The sequence below is a fragment of the Pristiophorus japonicus genome, chromosome 16, assembly GCF_044704955.1.
Source record: "Pristiophorus japonicus isolate sPriJap1 chromosome 16, sPriJap1.hap1, whole genome shotgun sequence".
Lineage (NCBI taxonomy): Eukaryota > Metazoa > Chordata > Chondrichthyes > Pristiophoridae > Pristiophorus > Pristiophorus japonicus.
Window position 1 is genome coordinate 93,763,658 of NC_091992.1, and position 16,944 is coordinate 93,780,601.

At 43.9% G+C, this 16,944-nt stretch overlaps 1 protein-coding gene across 1 annotated transcript in view; it reads left to right on the plus strand.

Annotated features, from left to right (window-relative positions):
- The window catches only part of tbcd (tubulin folding cofactor D), a 400,428-nt gene that overhangs the window by 39,409 nt on the left and 344,075 nt on the right, over window positions 1-16,944 (plus strand). Inside the window, exon 7 of the mRNA XM_070857568.1 lies at window positions 9,519-9,648. Within this exon, the coding sequence (XP_070713669.1) occupies window positions 9,519-9,648 (130 nt within the window). The remainder of the gene's footprint in view (window positions 1-9,518; window positions 9,649-16,944) is intronic.

Sequence of the window (16,944 nt, forward strand, 5' to 3'; positions counted from 1 at the left end):
GTGAGGTTGGGAACAGCATCAAACAAGAAATCAGGGATGCGTGCATTAAAGGACGTTAATCTATATATAGATTGGGCTAACCAAACTAGTAGCAATATGGTGGAGGAGGATTTCCTGGAGTGTATTAGGGATGATGATTTTCTTGACCAATATGTTGAGGAACCAACTAGATTGCAGCGAAGGTTCACCAGACTGATTCCCGGGATGGCGGGACTGACATATCAAGAAAGACTGGATCAACTGGGCTTGTATTCACTGGAGTTCAGACGAATGAGAGGGGATCTCATAGAAACGTTTAAAATTCTGATGGGTTTAGACAGGTTAGATGCAGAAAGAATGTTCCCAATGTTGGGGAAGTCCAGAACCAGGGGTCACAGTCTAAGGATAAGGGGTAAGCCATTTAGGACCGAGATGAGGAGAAACTTCTTCACCCAGAGAGTGTTGAACCTGTGGAATTCTCTACCACAGGAAGTTGTTGAGGCCAATTCACTAAATATATTCAAAAAGGAGTTAGATGTAGTCCTTAATACTAGGGGGATCAAGGGGTATGGCGATATAGCAGGAATGGGGTACTGAAGTTGCATGTTCAGCCATGAACTCATTGAATGGCGGTGCAGGCTCGAAGGGTCGAATGGCCTACTCCTGCACCTATTTTCTATGTTTCTATGAGAGGAAAAAGTAGAACCCGGGGAATTGAAGAAAGTGATAAAATGTTTAGACTGAAGAAGACAGAAAAGCTTTACATATTTTTTTAAAAACTTCTCTTTCGCTTTACTCGTGGCAATTTTAGGCAACAGTGCTACGTTTTTTATTATTCATTGATTTGATGCACTTGATGCAATTTACAACAAAATCTGTTTAGGAAAAACTGCTCGAGACCAGAAATCATTGTTGTGGAAACTAAAGGAAACATTTAAAAAGGTAAAACAGATTGGCACGGATTTTTAACAATAGATAAGTATTATGGAGGTAAATGTCTGAGGAAAAACGATCTAGAAGGTAGAAATATGACTTAAAAGGAAAATTTATTTTTCATGGCAGACATCTTTGACAGAGCAGAAGCTGAAAATTAAATCTATAAATTAAGTTCTAAACAACGTTGAAAAAATTTGACAGTCTTGATATTTATCTTGCACTGCTCAAGTCACAATTACAATCCGGTCTGGTAGTTAGAAGGATATACTTGCCTTGGAGGTAGTGCAACAAAGGTTCACTAGATTGATTCCTGGGTTGAGAGGGTTGTCCTATGAGGAAAGCTTGAGTAGATTGGGTCTATACTCTGCAGTTTAGAAGAATGAGAGGTGATCTCATTGAAACATAGAAGATTCTGAAGGGGACTGACAGGGTAGATGCTAAGAGATTATTTCACCTGGCTGGAGAGTCTAGAATTGGGAGCATAGTCTCAGGATAAGGGGCCGACCTTTAAGATTGAGTGAAGAAATTCCTCCTCATAATCAGAGGGTTGTGAATCTTTAGAATTCTCTGCCCCAAAGAGCTGCAGATGCTTAGTCATTGAGTATATTCAAGAGAGATATAGATTGATTTTTGGACTGTAGAGGCTTCAAGGGATGGATCGAGCGGGAAAGTGGAGTTGGGGTTGATGACCAGCCATGATCTTATTGGATGGCAGAGCTGGCTCGAGGGCTGTATGGCCTCCTCGTGCTCCTGTTTTGGCCATATGCAATATAATGTATTTGCTTCATGGGTTCTTTGCTTAAGAATTCATAGCAACACATTGCTATTAAGAACTAGTTGATTTATTAACAAAGGTTTAATAATCACACTACACATTACCAGTTCATCTACTCGGCTCACAACTGCTTGCCTCATCATGGATGACCTCGACTCAACTGCCTCATTTGAGTCTTGTGAATATGACGTGACTGGCTAAGCCACTCTCAATGCAACAGCTCCACAAACCTGTGAGAGTACTCACAGATGCATACATTACATGCAGTAATAAACTTTTAGCACCATCTAGTGGGGAATAACATTGACAATATTATGAAGTTTGACAACAGGAAAGGAAATATAATATCCATTTTTACATGAATGGAAAATATGATTATGTTTCAATTGATGTTTTAACATAATTGATGTGATGACCTATTTTGATCGTTTGGACATCTCGTATGTGTTGTGGTCATTAGCCTTTCGATGATAACGAATGAGTCGACTAAAATTGTGCTGTGTGTTATTAACATGCGGGCATGTTAAAGTGCACTAATAAAACCACTAATATTTCTGTCTCATTGCGAACTATATATATATATATATATATATACACAACTTAAGTACTAGTTCAACAACAATGCATCTTGTCATTCAGTCATTGCTATTAAGAGACAGCATAAAAGTATGAGTCATATCCTGAAGAGTGTTGAGGTTGCAGATCTGCTGGAAAAATATAGGGCTAAAAATTTGTTTTTTGCTGATGGCGAGGCCTAACATTCGGGATAAAATTCGCCCAGCAGTAAAAATCGGCGTTGCACAAGGACTCGTGGTGCAAACAGCGTATCTTCTGCAACTTTTCTCCGAGGCCGATACCGCTAAGAGTTGGGCCTGGGGATGAGGGGGGGGGGGGGGAAACATCTCCCAAAAAATTCCAAAAAATAAAAAATCATAAACCATTCACAAGACACTTAACTATCGAATCGCTGCAAAAGAATTAAAAAATAAAACTTTAACTTATCTTTTTTGCAGTTCTTCACACCTGCCGCTATTCCAAGAGCTGGATTCTGGGGAGGACCCAGCAGATGGGAAAACTGCAAATGTAACGCCCCTATTTAAAAAAAGGAGGCAGACAAAAAACAGGAAACTATAGACCAGTTAGCCTAACATCTGTGGTTGGGAAAATGTTGGAGTCCATTATCAAAGAAGCAGTAGCAGGACATTTGGATGAGCAAAATTTGGTCAGGCAGAGTCAGCATGGATTTATGAAGGGGAAGTCATGTTTGACAAATTTGCTGGAGTTCTTTGAGGATGTAACGAACAAGGTGGATAAAGGGGAACGGTGGATAAAGGGGAACCAGTGGATGTGGTGTATTTGGACTTCCAGAAGGCATTTGACAAGGTGCCACATAAAAGGTTACTGCACAAGATAAAAGTTCACGGGGTTGGGGGGTAATATATTAGCATGGATAGAGGATTGGCTAACTAACAGAACAGAGAGTTGGGATAAATGGTTCATTCTCTGGTTGGCAACCAGTAACTAGTGGGGTGCGGCAGGGATCAGTGCTGGGACCCCAACTATTTACAATCTATATTAACGACTTGGAAGAAGGGACTGAGTGTGACGTAGCCAAGTTTGCTGACGATACAAAGATGGGAGGAAAAGCAATGGGTGAGGAGGACACAAAAAGGACATAGATAGTAAGTGGGCAAAAATTTGGCAGATGGAGTATAATGTTGGAAAGTGTGAGGTCATGCACTTTGGCAGAAAAAAATCAAAGAGCAAGTTATTATTTAAATGGAGAAAGATTGCAAAGTGCCGCAGTACAGCGGGACCTGGGCGTACTTGTGCATGAAATAAAAGGATAGTATCCAGGTACAGCAAGTGATCAGAAAAGCCAATGGTATCTTCGCCTTTATTGCAAAGGGGATGGAATATAAAACAGGGAAGTCTTGCTATAGTTATACAAGGTATTGGTGAGGCCACACCTGTAATACTGCGTGCAGTTTTGGTTTCCATATTTACGAAAGGATATACTTGCTTCGGAGGCAGTTCAGAGAAGGTTCACTCGGTTGATTCCGGGGATGAGGGGGTTGATTTATGAGGAAAGGTTGAGTAGGTTTGGCCTCTACTCATTGGAATTCAGAAGAATGAGAGGTGATCTTATCGAAACATATAAGATTATGAGGGGGCTTGACAAAGTGGATGCAGAGAGGATGTTTCCACTGGTGGGGGAGACTAGAACTAGAGGGCATAATCTTAGAATAAGGGGCCGCCCATTTAAAACAGATGAGGAGGAATTTCTTCTTTGAGGGTTGTAAATTTGTGGAATTCGCTGCCTCAGAGAGCTATGGAAGCTGGGACATTGAATAAATTTAAGACAGAAATAGACAGTTTGTTAAATGATAAGGGGTTATGGGGAGTGGGCGTGGAAGTGGAGCTGAGTCCCTGATCAGATCAGTCATGATCTTATTGAATGGCGGAGCAGGCTCGAGGGGCTATATGGTCTACTCCGGTTCCTATTTCTTATGTTATTAAAACTGAGTTTTTCCTTGGTGTTTTTTTTCGTCCGAACTACGGTTGCACTGTGAGCCAAATTTTTGGCGAAAGTGCTATTTCGAGTCTTGCACGCCGCCGGTCCACTCTCCAGTGGTACTTAAAAACCACCGGTGCAAGACTTCGCTGAATTTCCTGTTCACTATTTTTCACCGTAAGCTGCAAAATATCGCCGAAAAACCTGGCGCAAGGTTGGCGAATTGTTCGCCCTCATAGTGCTTAACCTTTGGTCTTGTTTGTAAAATTTTTACTGTGTTTTTTTTATCCTCTTACTAGACATAAAGTTAAGCCAATGTTACAGATTCCTTAAATACTGAAATCTTGACATGAGTTACAATGGAAGAGGAGCTGAGTCGAGGCCAGCTATAATCTATAAAGAAATCTTTCCGACTGATCTTAGTCCTGATTGCAGCATATGGAAGAGTATTTCTCCTTGTATTTAACACTGATAATGTGTCCTGTTTGCATCAATTACCAAAGTTTGACCTTGAATAATTTACCTGTACATCTGCTTGTTATAGAAAGTTAGATTATTTCTTGTGTAGCTGCTGTCACCGGTTGTGGGGACCTGCATTCCTTTGTCTTTTTGACATAGCATGATAATAGGACTAGATGTCAATATTGTTATATATGTGGACTTGTATTTACTCTGTACAGCCACCAGAGGGCTCATTTCCCGGAGTCCCAAGGGATCCCATAATCCCTTGGGAGCACAGGTATTTAAGAAGGCTTCCCAGGTTGGAGAGGCACTCTGGAGACCTGCAATAAAAGGCTAAGGTTACATTTTACTTTGAGCTCAGTGTTCAGTCTGCCTCTTTCTCCATACACAACAACTGGCGGCGAGATACAGATAGCGAACCCAAAGATGCAGAGAACAGTGGGCATCCTGGATAAATTTTCGGAGGGAGATGATTGGGAAACTTTTGTGGCGCGACTCGACCAATACTTTGTGGTCAACGAGCTAGATGGGGAAGAGAGCGCTGCCAAACGTAGAGCGATCCTCCTCACCGTCTGTGGGGCATCAACGTATGGCCTCATGAAAAATCTGCTCACTCCAGCGAAACTCACAGAGAAATCGTACGACGATTTGTGCACACTCGTCCGAGAGCATTTGAATCCAAAGGAAAGCGTTCTGATGGCGAGGTACCGGTTCGACACCGACAAAAGGTCTGAAGGCCAGGAAGTGGCGAGTTATGTCGCCGAGCTGAGACGCTTTGCAGGACATTGCGAATTTGAAGGACATTTGGAGCACATGCTCAGAGACTTTTTCATACTTGGCATTGGCCACGAAACCATACTTCGCAAGCTTTTGACCCCAACCTTGAGTAAGGCCATAGCGATAGCCCAGGCGTTCATTGCCACCAGTGACAATACGAAGCAAATCTCTCAGCACACAAGTGCTGCTACAAGTACTGTGAACAAAGTGATGTTGTTTTCGAATCTTAACGTACAGAGCAGGTCACACATACCTGCAGCTACATGTCCGCAGATGTCTCAGAGTCCATCATCAAGGGTGATGAATGCAAGGCATTAACACCTTGTTGGCGCTGCGGGGGGTGATTATCGTTTCCATTCATGCCGATTCAAAGGATACGTTTGCAAGGGCTGTGGAACAATGGGACACCTCCAACAAGTGTGCAGGCGAGCTGCTAAGCCTGTTAAACCTGAAAACCACCACATTGCAGAGGAGGACAGATCCACGGAGGATCACCACGAACCAGAACCTCAGATAGAGGAGGCAGAGGTACATGGGGTGCACACATTCACCCCGAAATGTCCCCCGATAATGCTAAATGTTGAACTAAATGGACTCCCGGAGTCAATGGAGCTGGACACGGGCCAGTCCATCATGGGCAACAAGACTTTTGAATGGTTGTGGTGCAACAAGGCCTCAAGGCCAGTCTTAACTCCAGTTCGCACAAGACTAAGAACGTACACTAAAGAACTGATTCCTGTAATTGGCAGTGCTACCGTAAAGGTCTCCTACGATGGAGCGGTGCACAAGCTACCACTCTGGGTGGTACCGGGCGATGGTCCCACGCTGCTCGGCAGGAGCTGGCTGGAAAAGATACACTGGAACTGGGACGACGTCCGAGCGCTATCGCCCGCTGACGACACTTCGTGTGCCCAAGCCTTCAACAAATTTCCTTTGCTGTTCGAACCATGCATCGGAAAATTCCAAGGAGCAAAAGTGCAGATCCACCTGATTTCGGGGGCGCGACCCATCCATCACAAGGCGAGAGCAGTACCATACATGATGAGAGAAAGGGTAGAGATCGAACTAAACGGGCTGCAACGAGAGGGCATCATTTCACCGATCGAATTCAGCGAGTGGGCCAGTCCTATTGTTCCAGTCCTCAAGGGAGACGGCACCATCAGAATCTGTGGCGATTACAAAGTAACTACCAATCATTTCTCCCTGCAGGACCAATACCCACTAACAAAAGCCAACGACCTCTTTGCAACGCTGGCGGGAGGAAAGACATTCACAAAGCTGGATCTGACTTCAGCCTACATGACGCAGGAACTGGAGGAATCATCTAAGGCCCTCCCCTGCATTAACACGCACAAAGGTGTTTATAACAGATGCTCGTTTAGAATCCGATCAGCGGCGGTGATATTCCAGAGGAACATGGAAAGTTTACTGAAGTTGGTCCCACACACCGTGGTCTTCCAGGATGACATCTTGGTCACAGATCGAAACACAGTCGAGCACCTGCAGAACCTGGGTTCTTAGTCGACTCAACCACGTGGGGCTCAGGTTAAAACGCTCGAAGAGCGTTTCCCTGGCGCTTGAAGTGGAGTTCCTGGGAAGGAGGATTGCGGCGGATGGCATCAGGCCCACCAACGCGAAGATGGAGGCAATCGAAAATGCACCGAGGCCACAGAACGTGACGGAGCTGCGGTCGTTTCTGGGACTCTTGAACTACTTTGGTAACTTCTTACTGGATCTCAGCACCCTGCTCGAACCACTGCATGTCTTACTACGAAAAGGGGACAAATGGGTTTGGGGCAAAAGCCAAGAAAGTGCCTTTGAAAAAGCGAGAAAATTGTTAGGCTCAAAACAAATTGCTTGGGTTGTATGATCTATGTAAGCGTTTGGTACTAGCATGTGATGCATCGTCGTATGGCGTCGGGTGTGTATTGCAACAAGCTAATGATTTCGGGAAACTGCAACCAATTGCTTATGCATCCAGGAGTCTGTCTAAAGCCGAGAGAGCCTATAGCATGTTTGAAAAAGAAGCGTTAGCGTGTGTCTATGGGGTAAAGAAAATGCATCAATACCTGTTTGGGCTAAAATTCGAATTGGAAACTGACCATAAGCCACTTATATCCCTGTTTTCCGAGAATAAAGGGGTAAATACCAATGCATCGGTCCACATCCAGAGATGGGCGCTCACGTTGTCCGCATACAACTGCGCCATCGACCACAGGCCAGGCAGAGAAAACTGCGCCGATGCTCTCAGTCAGCTGCCATTGCCCACCACGGGGGTGGAAATGGCGCAGCCCACAGATCTAGCCATGGTTATGGAAGCATTTGAGAGTGAGCAATCCCCCGTCATGCCTGGCAGAGCAAAACCTGGACAAGCCAGGGCCCCTTATTATCTATAGTCAAAAGCTGTGTGCTTCACAGGAGCTGGTCCAGTGTCCCAGTGGAAATGCAGGAAGAGATAAAGCCATTCCAGCAGCGCAAAGATGAAATGTCTATACAGGCAGAGTGCCTTCTGTGGGGCAATCGAGCAGTGGTCCCCAAGAAGGGCAGAGACACCTTCATCAATGACCTCCAAGTACCCACCCAGGCATCGTAATGATGAAAGCGATAGCCAGATCCCACGTGTGCTGGCCCGGTATCGATGCGGACTTAGAGTCCTGCATTCACAGATGTAATACATGCTCGCAGTTATGCAATGTACCCAGGGAGGCGCCGTTACGTTTATGGTCTTGGCCCTCCAAACCGTGGTCGAGGGTACATGTCGACTATGCAAGCCCGTTCTTGGGTTAAAATGTTCCTTGTGGTTGTAGACGCGTTGTCCAAGTGGATTGAATGTGAGATAATGTCGGCTAGCACGTCCGCTGCCACCACTGAAAGCCTGCGGGCCATGTTTGCCACACACGGCTCACCCGTGGTGAGCGACAACGGGCCGTGTTTTACCAGTGCTGAGTTCAAAGAATTCATGACCCATAACGGGATCAAACATGCCACATCTGCCCCATTTAAACCAGCATCCAGTGGTTAGGCAGAGAGAGCAGTGCAAACCATCAAGCAAGGCTTGAAGAAGGTAACTGAAGGCTCACTGCAGACTCGCCTATCCTGAGTCCTGCTTAACTACAGCATGAGACCCCACTCACTCACTGGGATCCCACCTGCTGAACTACTCATGAAAAGAGCACTTAAGACAAGGCTCTCGTTAGTTCACCCTGATCTACATGAATAGGTAGAGAGCAGGCGGCTTCGACAAAGTGCATACCATGACAGCGCAAATGTTTCACGCGAGATTGAAGTCATAATGAAGTCATATTTTATAATAAATTATGGACAAGGTCCCAAGTGGCTTCCTGGCACTGTCATGGCCAAAGAGGGTAGCAGGGTGTTTCGGGTCAAACTTTCAAATGGACTCATTCACTGGAAACACTTGGACCAAATCAAACTCAGATTCACGGACTACCCTGAACAACCCACCTTGGACCCTACCTTTTTTGATCCCCCAACACACACACCAGTGGCAGCTGGCACCACGGTTGACCACGAAGCAGAACCCATCATCCACAGCAGCCCTTCGGGGCCCAACACACCAGGCAGCCCAGCAAGGCCAGCTGCACAGCAGCCCAGTGAGGGCCCAACAAATGATTCAGCAACACCAGCTTTCACACCAAGATGATCAACCAGGGCAAGAAGGGTCCCAGATTGACTCGCATTGTAAATAGTTACACTATTGACTTTGGGGGGGGGAATGTTGTTATATAAATGTGTGGACTTGTATTTACTCTGTATCGCCACCAGAGGGCTCATTCCCCGGAGACCCAAGGGATCCCATAATCCCTTGGGAGCACAGGTATTTAAGAAGACTTCACAGGTTGGAGAGGCACTCTGGAGACCTGCAATAAAAGACTAAGGTCATACTTTACTTTGAGCTCACAGTGTTCAGTCTGCCTCTTTCTCCATACACAATAATTACCTTTGGATTTCTTGTCAGTTTATCCTTTAGCCGTAGCTAAAGGTTTAAATAAGTAAATACAAATTCTTCGTTTTATAACTATTAATTTAGTGTTTTCTGTTCGTTCTGAACAGGTTTGTAACTCGCCCAGATGTTAAAGAGAAAAGATTGCCAGACTTCTTGGATTGGGCATTGACCTCATTATCTAAAGCCAATCAGACAATGGAAGGCATGGTTGTAATCGATGGAATGCTTCAGGCTCTGGTAAATACTTGATCACATGACTCACCTTTTAATTAGGATAACTTTAAATATTGAATGTTTGAGGATAATCATTATTGTTCCTATGCAAAATATTGCAAAGCATGAGTCATGTGGTAATAAAATTAGTACCCCTTTGTCTTCCCTTCCACTTTGAAAATCTTTCTTTTTCTCTTTTTCTCTTTCCTCTTCCTTCCTTTGGTCTCCAAACACCGTTCAGTGACCAATTGAACTGCTGGGCCCCTTTTTCTGCATCTGGTTGCCAGGAGGTGTGTCAAATTGGCATGGGTTGATGCTTCCTCTATTTTCTTTCTTACCGATGGTTTATCTGAGTTTGGAAATGCATAAAATGAGGAACAAGGATGTAGTTTGGCATATTTGCCTCCGAGATAGAAAGTTGTGAACTATACCACATAATCCAGATCGACATTTCAGTTGCAGTTAAAGACATAGTGGCACCATTCGAAGAGGAGCAAGGAGTTCTCCAACATTCGTCCCTCAACCACCATCACCAAAAACAGATTAACTGGTAGTGAATGATTCAGAAGTTGCATGTTGCACGTTGTATGATGGCTTCACCCTCCACAATAAATGGAGATCTGAATCTGTTTTTGTAAATAGACATGAAACTATAGCCATTGGTGACAAACTTAGTGGCTGTTCGCATTTCATGTTTCATTCTGATGGTATGCAGCTCCATTTTTAATACACAGATAACAATGGCATGCATTTTATAAATTGTTTGATTCTTTTTAACTTTTTATACTGAAATGTCACTTGAAAAATAATGCTCACCAATATAGGTACGAGTCACCCAAGTTGTGCGTGGCACAAATACCATAATTTCAGATAGACTAGAATGCATGAAAACCATTTGCCCTATAAGTGAAATGGCAGTTATACAAGTAATGCCTCAGGGAATCTGCTGCCAAAATACAGGTACCAAGTTATTGTGTTACAATTGACAACTGAAGATTAACCATAAATATTGAAATCTGTTCCTTATGCTGCATTGTCAAAGATAATGGCTGAACGCTGACTGGAAAGTAATTGAGTCTCCTGGGACTTCTTGTTTGGTTATTTGAGATTATTTTAAGGGAGGTTTTTCTTTCCCTACACTCCTTTTTGTGCTCCATAACACATTTTAGTTTTTTTTTTGCTTGACTAGTGGACCACATGAAACAGGCAGAGTTCTTGTAAATTAACTTTAATTGAAAATGTCTTCGTTATATTATGCAGTCCTGCCCGATGAGGTAAAACTGGGAATGTAGCCTACATACATCACACCCACAATAATTATCATCCAAATTACACGCATATTGGTGTAATTTCTATGATGTTTTATGGTTTAAATTGGTAATGATTTGAATTATTTTTTATGCTGCATTGATCTTGACAAGTCCTTATGTAAATTGATCACTTCTGCATTCATTATTTTTATTTGTGTTGTGGTAATAGTTGCATATTTAAATTAGAATTGCCATGACTTTAGTATGGAACTTGCAGCAGGAACAATAGCCTGTGTTTGGATGAGTCAGGAGCCTAGATTTTCTGATTGGTTTTTAACCCATTTATTTTGCACAGCCGGTGATAAAATAATGCCAATCAGAAAATCTAGGCTGAAGAATTAACTTCACTGCATATCATTAGGAACATGGATAATAATGTATTTTACTAAATTATGCAATGAAACTACTCATGAATTTCACAATTTTGGAATCTGTAATTTATTTGAGTAAACATAGGAAACTTGCTCCTGACATGACACTGGATAATGAAACCAAACAAGAGATGGAACTATTTGTGGAGGTTTTTTTCCTCTTTCCCTATTTGCTATATGTCCAATTTTGGGTTACCTCTTGCTATCAGGAACAGCTTCTCCCTGGCTTGTTTTCCTTTTATGTTCTGAAAATATCGCCTCATAAAACGGAAAAGAGTGACTAAAGTAAATGTTGGTCCCTTAGAAGATGTACAGACCTCCAAACAGTAATAGGGATGTTGGGGAGGGCATCAAACAGGAAATTAGGGGTGCATGCAATAAAGGTGTAGCAGTTATAATGGGTGACTTTAATATGCACATAGATTGGGCTAACCAAACTGGAAGCAATACGGTGGAGGAGGATTTCCTGGAGTGCATAAGGGATGGTTTTCTAGACCAATATGTTGAGGAACCAACTAGGGGGGAGGTCATCTTAGACTGGGTGTTGTGTAATGAGAGAGGATTAATTAGCAATCTCATTGTGCGAGGCCCCTTGGGGAAGAGTGACCATAATATGGTGGATTTCTGCATTAGGATGGAGAATGAAACAGTAAATTCAGAGACCATGGTCCAGAACTTAAAGAAGGGTAACTTTGAAGGTATGAGGCGTGAATTGGCTAGGATAGATTGGCGAATGATACTTAGGGGGTTGATTGTGGATGGGCAATGGCAGACATTTAGAGACCGCATGGATGAATTACAACAATTGTACATTCCTGTCTGGCGTAAAAATAAAAAAGGGAAGGTGGCTCAACCGTGGCTATCTAGGGAAATCAGGGATAGTATTAAAGCCAAGGAAGTGGCATACAAATTGGCCAGAAATAGCAGCGAACCTGGGGACTGGGAGAAATTTAGAACTCAGCAGAGGAGGACAAAGGGTTTGATTAGGGCAGGGAAAATGGAGTACGAGAAGAAGCTTGCAGGGAACATTAAGGTGGATTGCAAAAGTTTCTATAGGTATGTAAAGAGAAAAAGGTTAGTAAAGACAAACGTAGGTCCCCTGCAGTCAGAATCAGGGGAAGTCATAACGGGGAACAAAGAAATGGCAGACCAATTGAACAAGTACTTTGGTTCGGTATTCACTAAGGAGGATACAAACAACCTTCCGGATATAAAAGAGGTCAGAGGGTCTAGTAAGGAGGGGGAACTGAGGGAAATCTTTATTAGTCGGGAAATTGTGTTGGGGAAATTGATGGGATTGAAGGCCGATAAATCCCCAGGGCCTGATGGACTGCATCCCAGAGTACTTAAGGAGGTGGTCTTGGAAATAGCGGATGCATTGACAGTCATTTTCCAACATTCCATTGACTCAGGATCAGTTCCTATGGAGTGGAGGGTAGCCAATGTAACCCCACTTTTTAAAAAAGGAGGGAGAGAGAAAACAGGGAATTATAGACCGGTCAGTTTGACCTCAGTAGTGGGTAAAATGATGGAATCAATTATTAAGGATGTCATAGCAGTGCATCTGGAAAATGGTGACATGATAGGTCCAAGTCAGCATGGATTTGTGAAAGGGAAATCATGCTTGACAAATCTTCTGGAATTTTTTGAGGATGTTTCCAGTAAAGTGGACAAAGGAGAACCAGTTGATGTGGTATATTTTGACTTTCAGAAGGCTTTCGACAAGGTCCCACGCAAGAGATTAATGTGCAAAGTTAAAGCACATGGGATTGGGGGTAGTGTGCTGACGTGGATTGAGAACTGGTTGTCAGACAGGAAGCAAAGAGTAGGAGTAAACGGGTACTTTTCAGAATGGCAGGCAGTGACTAGTGGGGTACGGCAAGGTTCTGTGCTGGGGCCCCAGCTGTTTACATTGTACATTAATGATTTAGACGAGGGGATTAAATGCAGTATCTCCAAATTTGCGGATGACACTAAGTTGGGTGGCAGTGTGAGCTGCGAGGAGGATGCTATGAGGCTGCAGAGTGACTTGGATAGGTTAGGTGAGTGGGCAAATGCATGGCAGATGAAGTATAATGTGGATAAATGTGAGGTTATCCACTTTGGTGGTAAAAACAGAGAGACAGACTATTATCTGAATGGTGACAGATTAGGAAAAGGGAAGGTGCAACGAGACCTGGGTGTCATGGTACATCAGTCATTGAAGGTTAGCATGCAGGTACAGCAGGCGGTTAAGAAAGCAAATGGCATGTTGGCCTTCATAGCGAGGGGATTTGAATACAGGGGCAGGGAGGTGTTGCTACAGTTGTACAGGGCCTTGGTGAGGCCACACCTGGAGTATTGTGTACAGTTTTGGTCTCCTAACTTGAGGAAGGACATTCTTGCTATTGAGGGAGTGCAGCGAAGATTCACCAGACTGATTCCCGGGATGGCGGGACTGACCTATCAAGAAAGACTGGATCAACTGGGCTTGTATTCACTGGAGTTCAGAAGAATGAGAGGGGACCTCATAGAAACGTTTAAAATTCTGACGGGTTTAGACAGGTTAGATGCAGGAAGAATGTTCCCAATGTTGGGGAAGTCCAGAACCAGGGGTCACAGTCTGAGGATAAGGGGTAAGCCATTTCGGACCGAGATGAGGAGAAACTTCTTCACCCAGAGAGTGGTGAACCTGTGGAATTCTCTACCACAGAAAGTAGTTGAGGCCAATTCACTAAATATATTCAAAAGGGAGCTAGATGAAGTCCTTACTACTCGGGGGATCAAGGGTTATGGTGAGAAAGCAGGAATGGGGTACTGAAGTTTCATGTTCAGCCATGAACTCATTGAATGGCAGTGCAGGCTAGAAGGGCTGAATGGCCTGCTCCTGCACCTATTTTCTATGTTTCTATGTTTCTATTAATAATGGGAAATGTGGAAATAGCTGAGACCTTAAACAGTTATTTTGCTTCGGTCTTCACAGTGGAAGACACAGAAACCATGCCAGAAATTGCTGGTCACAGGAATGTGGGAAGGGAGGACCTGCAGACAATCACTATCACTATGGAGGTAGTGCTGGACTCAAGGTAGACAAGTCCCCTGGTCCTGATGAAATGCATCCCAGGGTATTAAAAGAGATGGCGGATGTTATAGCAGATGCATTCGTTAGAATCTACCAAATTTCTCTGGACTCTGGGGAGGTACGAGCGGATTGGAAAGCAGCTAATGTAACGCCTCTGTTTAAAAAAGGGGGCAGACAAAAGGCAGGTAACTATAGGCCGGTTAGTTTAACATCTGTAGTGGGGAAAATGCTTGAAACTATCATTAAGGAAGAAATAGCGGGACATCTAGATAGGAATAGTGCAATCAAGCAGACCCAGCATGGATTCATGAAGGGGAAATCATGTTTAACTAATTTACTGGAATTCTTTGAGGATATAACGAGCATGGTGGATAGAGGTGTACCGATGGATGTGGTGTATTTAGATTTTCAAAAGGCATTCGATAAGGTGCCACACAAAAGGTTACTGCAGAAAATAAAGGTACGCGGGGTCAGTGGAAATGTATTAGCATGGATAGAGAATTGGCTGGCTAACAGAAAGCAGAGAGTCGGGATAAATGGGTCCTTTTCGGGTTGGAAATCGGTGGTTAGTGGTGTGCCACAGGGATCGGTACTGGGACCACAACTGTTTACAATATACATAGATGATCTGGAAGAGGGGACAGAGTGTAGTGTAACAAAATTTGCAGATGACACAAAGATTAGTGGGAAAGCGGGTTGTGTAGAGGACACAGAGGCTGCAAAGAGATTTGGATAGGTTAAGCAAATGGGCTAAGGTTTGGCAGATGGAATACAATGTCAGAAAGTGTGAGGTCATCCACCTTGGGGGAAAAAAAACAAAAAAAGGGAATACTATTTGAATGGGGAGAAATTACAACATGCTGCGGTGCAGAGGGACTTGGGGGTCCTTGTGCATGAAACTCTTTTGGAGTCCTTGTGCATGAATCCCCAAAAAGTTAGTTTGCAGGTGCAGCAGGTAATCAGGAAGGCGAATGGAATGTTGGCCTTCATTGCGAGAGGGATGGAGTACAAAAGCAGGGAGGTCCTTCTGCAACTGTATAGGGTATTGGTGAGGCCGCACCTGGAGTACTGCATGCAGTTTTGGTCACCTTACTTCAGGAAGGCCATACTGGCTTTGGAGGGGGTACAGAGACGATTCACTAGGTTGATTCCGGAGATGAGGTGGTTACCTTATGATGATAGATTGAGTAGACTGGGTCTTTACTCATTGGAGTTCAGAAGGATCTTATAGAAACATTTAAAATAATGAAAGGGATAGACAAGATAGAGGCAGAGAGGTTGTTTCCACTGGTCGGGGAGACTAGAACTAGGGGGCACAGCCTCAAAATACGGGGGAGCCAATTTAAAACCGAGTTGGGAGGAATTTCTTCTCCCAGAGGGTTGTGAATCTGTGGAATTCTCTGCCCAAGGAAGCACTTGAGGCTAGCTCATTGAATGTATTCATGTCACAGATAGATAGATTTTTAACTAATAAGGGAATTAAGGGTTATGGGGAGCGGGCGGGTAAGTGGAGCTGAGTCCACGGCCTAATCAGCCATGATCTTATTGAATGGCGGAGCAGGCTCGAGGGGCTAGATGGCCTACTCATGTTCCTAATTCTTATGTTCTTATGTTCATGCCCAAGAAGGTTGCACAGGTTCAGCTAGCCCTCTGGTACTTCGCTCAAGAGGTTCTTCTTCATGTAAGAGCTTAGATGGTGAGTGTTGGCAGGCTGATCAACCCTAGGCTCTTGTCATCCACGACCTTATTGTGGAGGATTGCACACACATCCTGATTCTGACTGAAACTTGGCTCACTGGTGGTGATACCTAGCTCCTTACCAAAGTCTCCCCACCCGGCTATACTTTCCAATACTTGCCCTGCCCTCCACTGTGGCGGCAGCTTTCTTCTCACCAAATCACACCTTTGTCTGCTCCCCTACTCCTCAAGTACTTTCTCTTTTTCTTTTCAACCTGTTTCACTAAAATCCTTGTTGCATACTGTCTACCCCCAAACCCCACTCCAAGTTTCTCCTTGAGATATCCTTCTTCAACCTCTGTCTATAGCTCAACGATTCCTCATTCTAAGTGATTTCAGTGAGCTCCCATTGTCCTCTCTCCTCTGAATTCACTGCCCTTCGGTCCTTTCTGAACCATTTCTGCATACGGTTATCTTACCCAAATTCACGACCAGCCCCTCAACCTCATTATCTATTGTGGTCTCCATACTGCTGTGATTGCTAATGAGGCTATTTCTGACCATTTGTAACCAGGATTGCCCAATCTGTTTGGATGCATTCCAGGAGGTTTCATCATATGACCTCTTCCCCCATTTCCCTACCACACTGCTCCCACTATTGAATGCCTAACATGTTCATCCTTGTGGTGCACCTCCTTCCCAAATCAATTGGAAAGGGAACAGACAGTTACCTGATTGGATGAATCTTAACTATTAGTCAAACAGCCTTTCTTTCCGCTCTCCAATGTTTTAATCACTAATAAATAAAAGTGTTTAAAAAAAAAAGGAAGAAAAACATTGTCCCGGTTGTTTGTAGCCATGTCTTGGACATCCATCTTCAATTCTTGGGGCCTGCAGGACA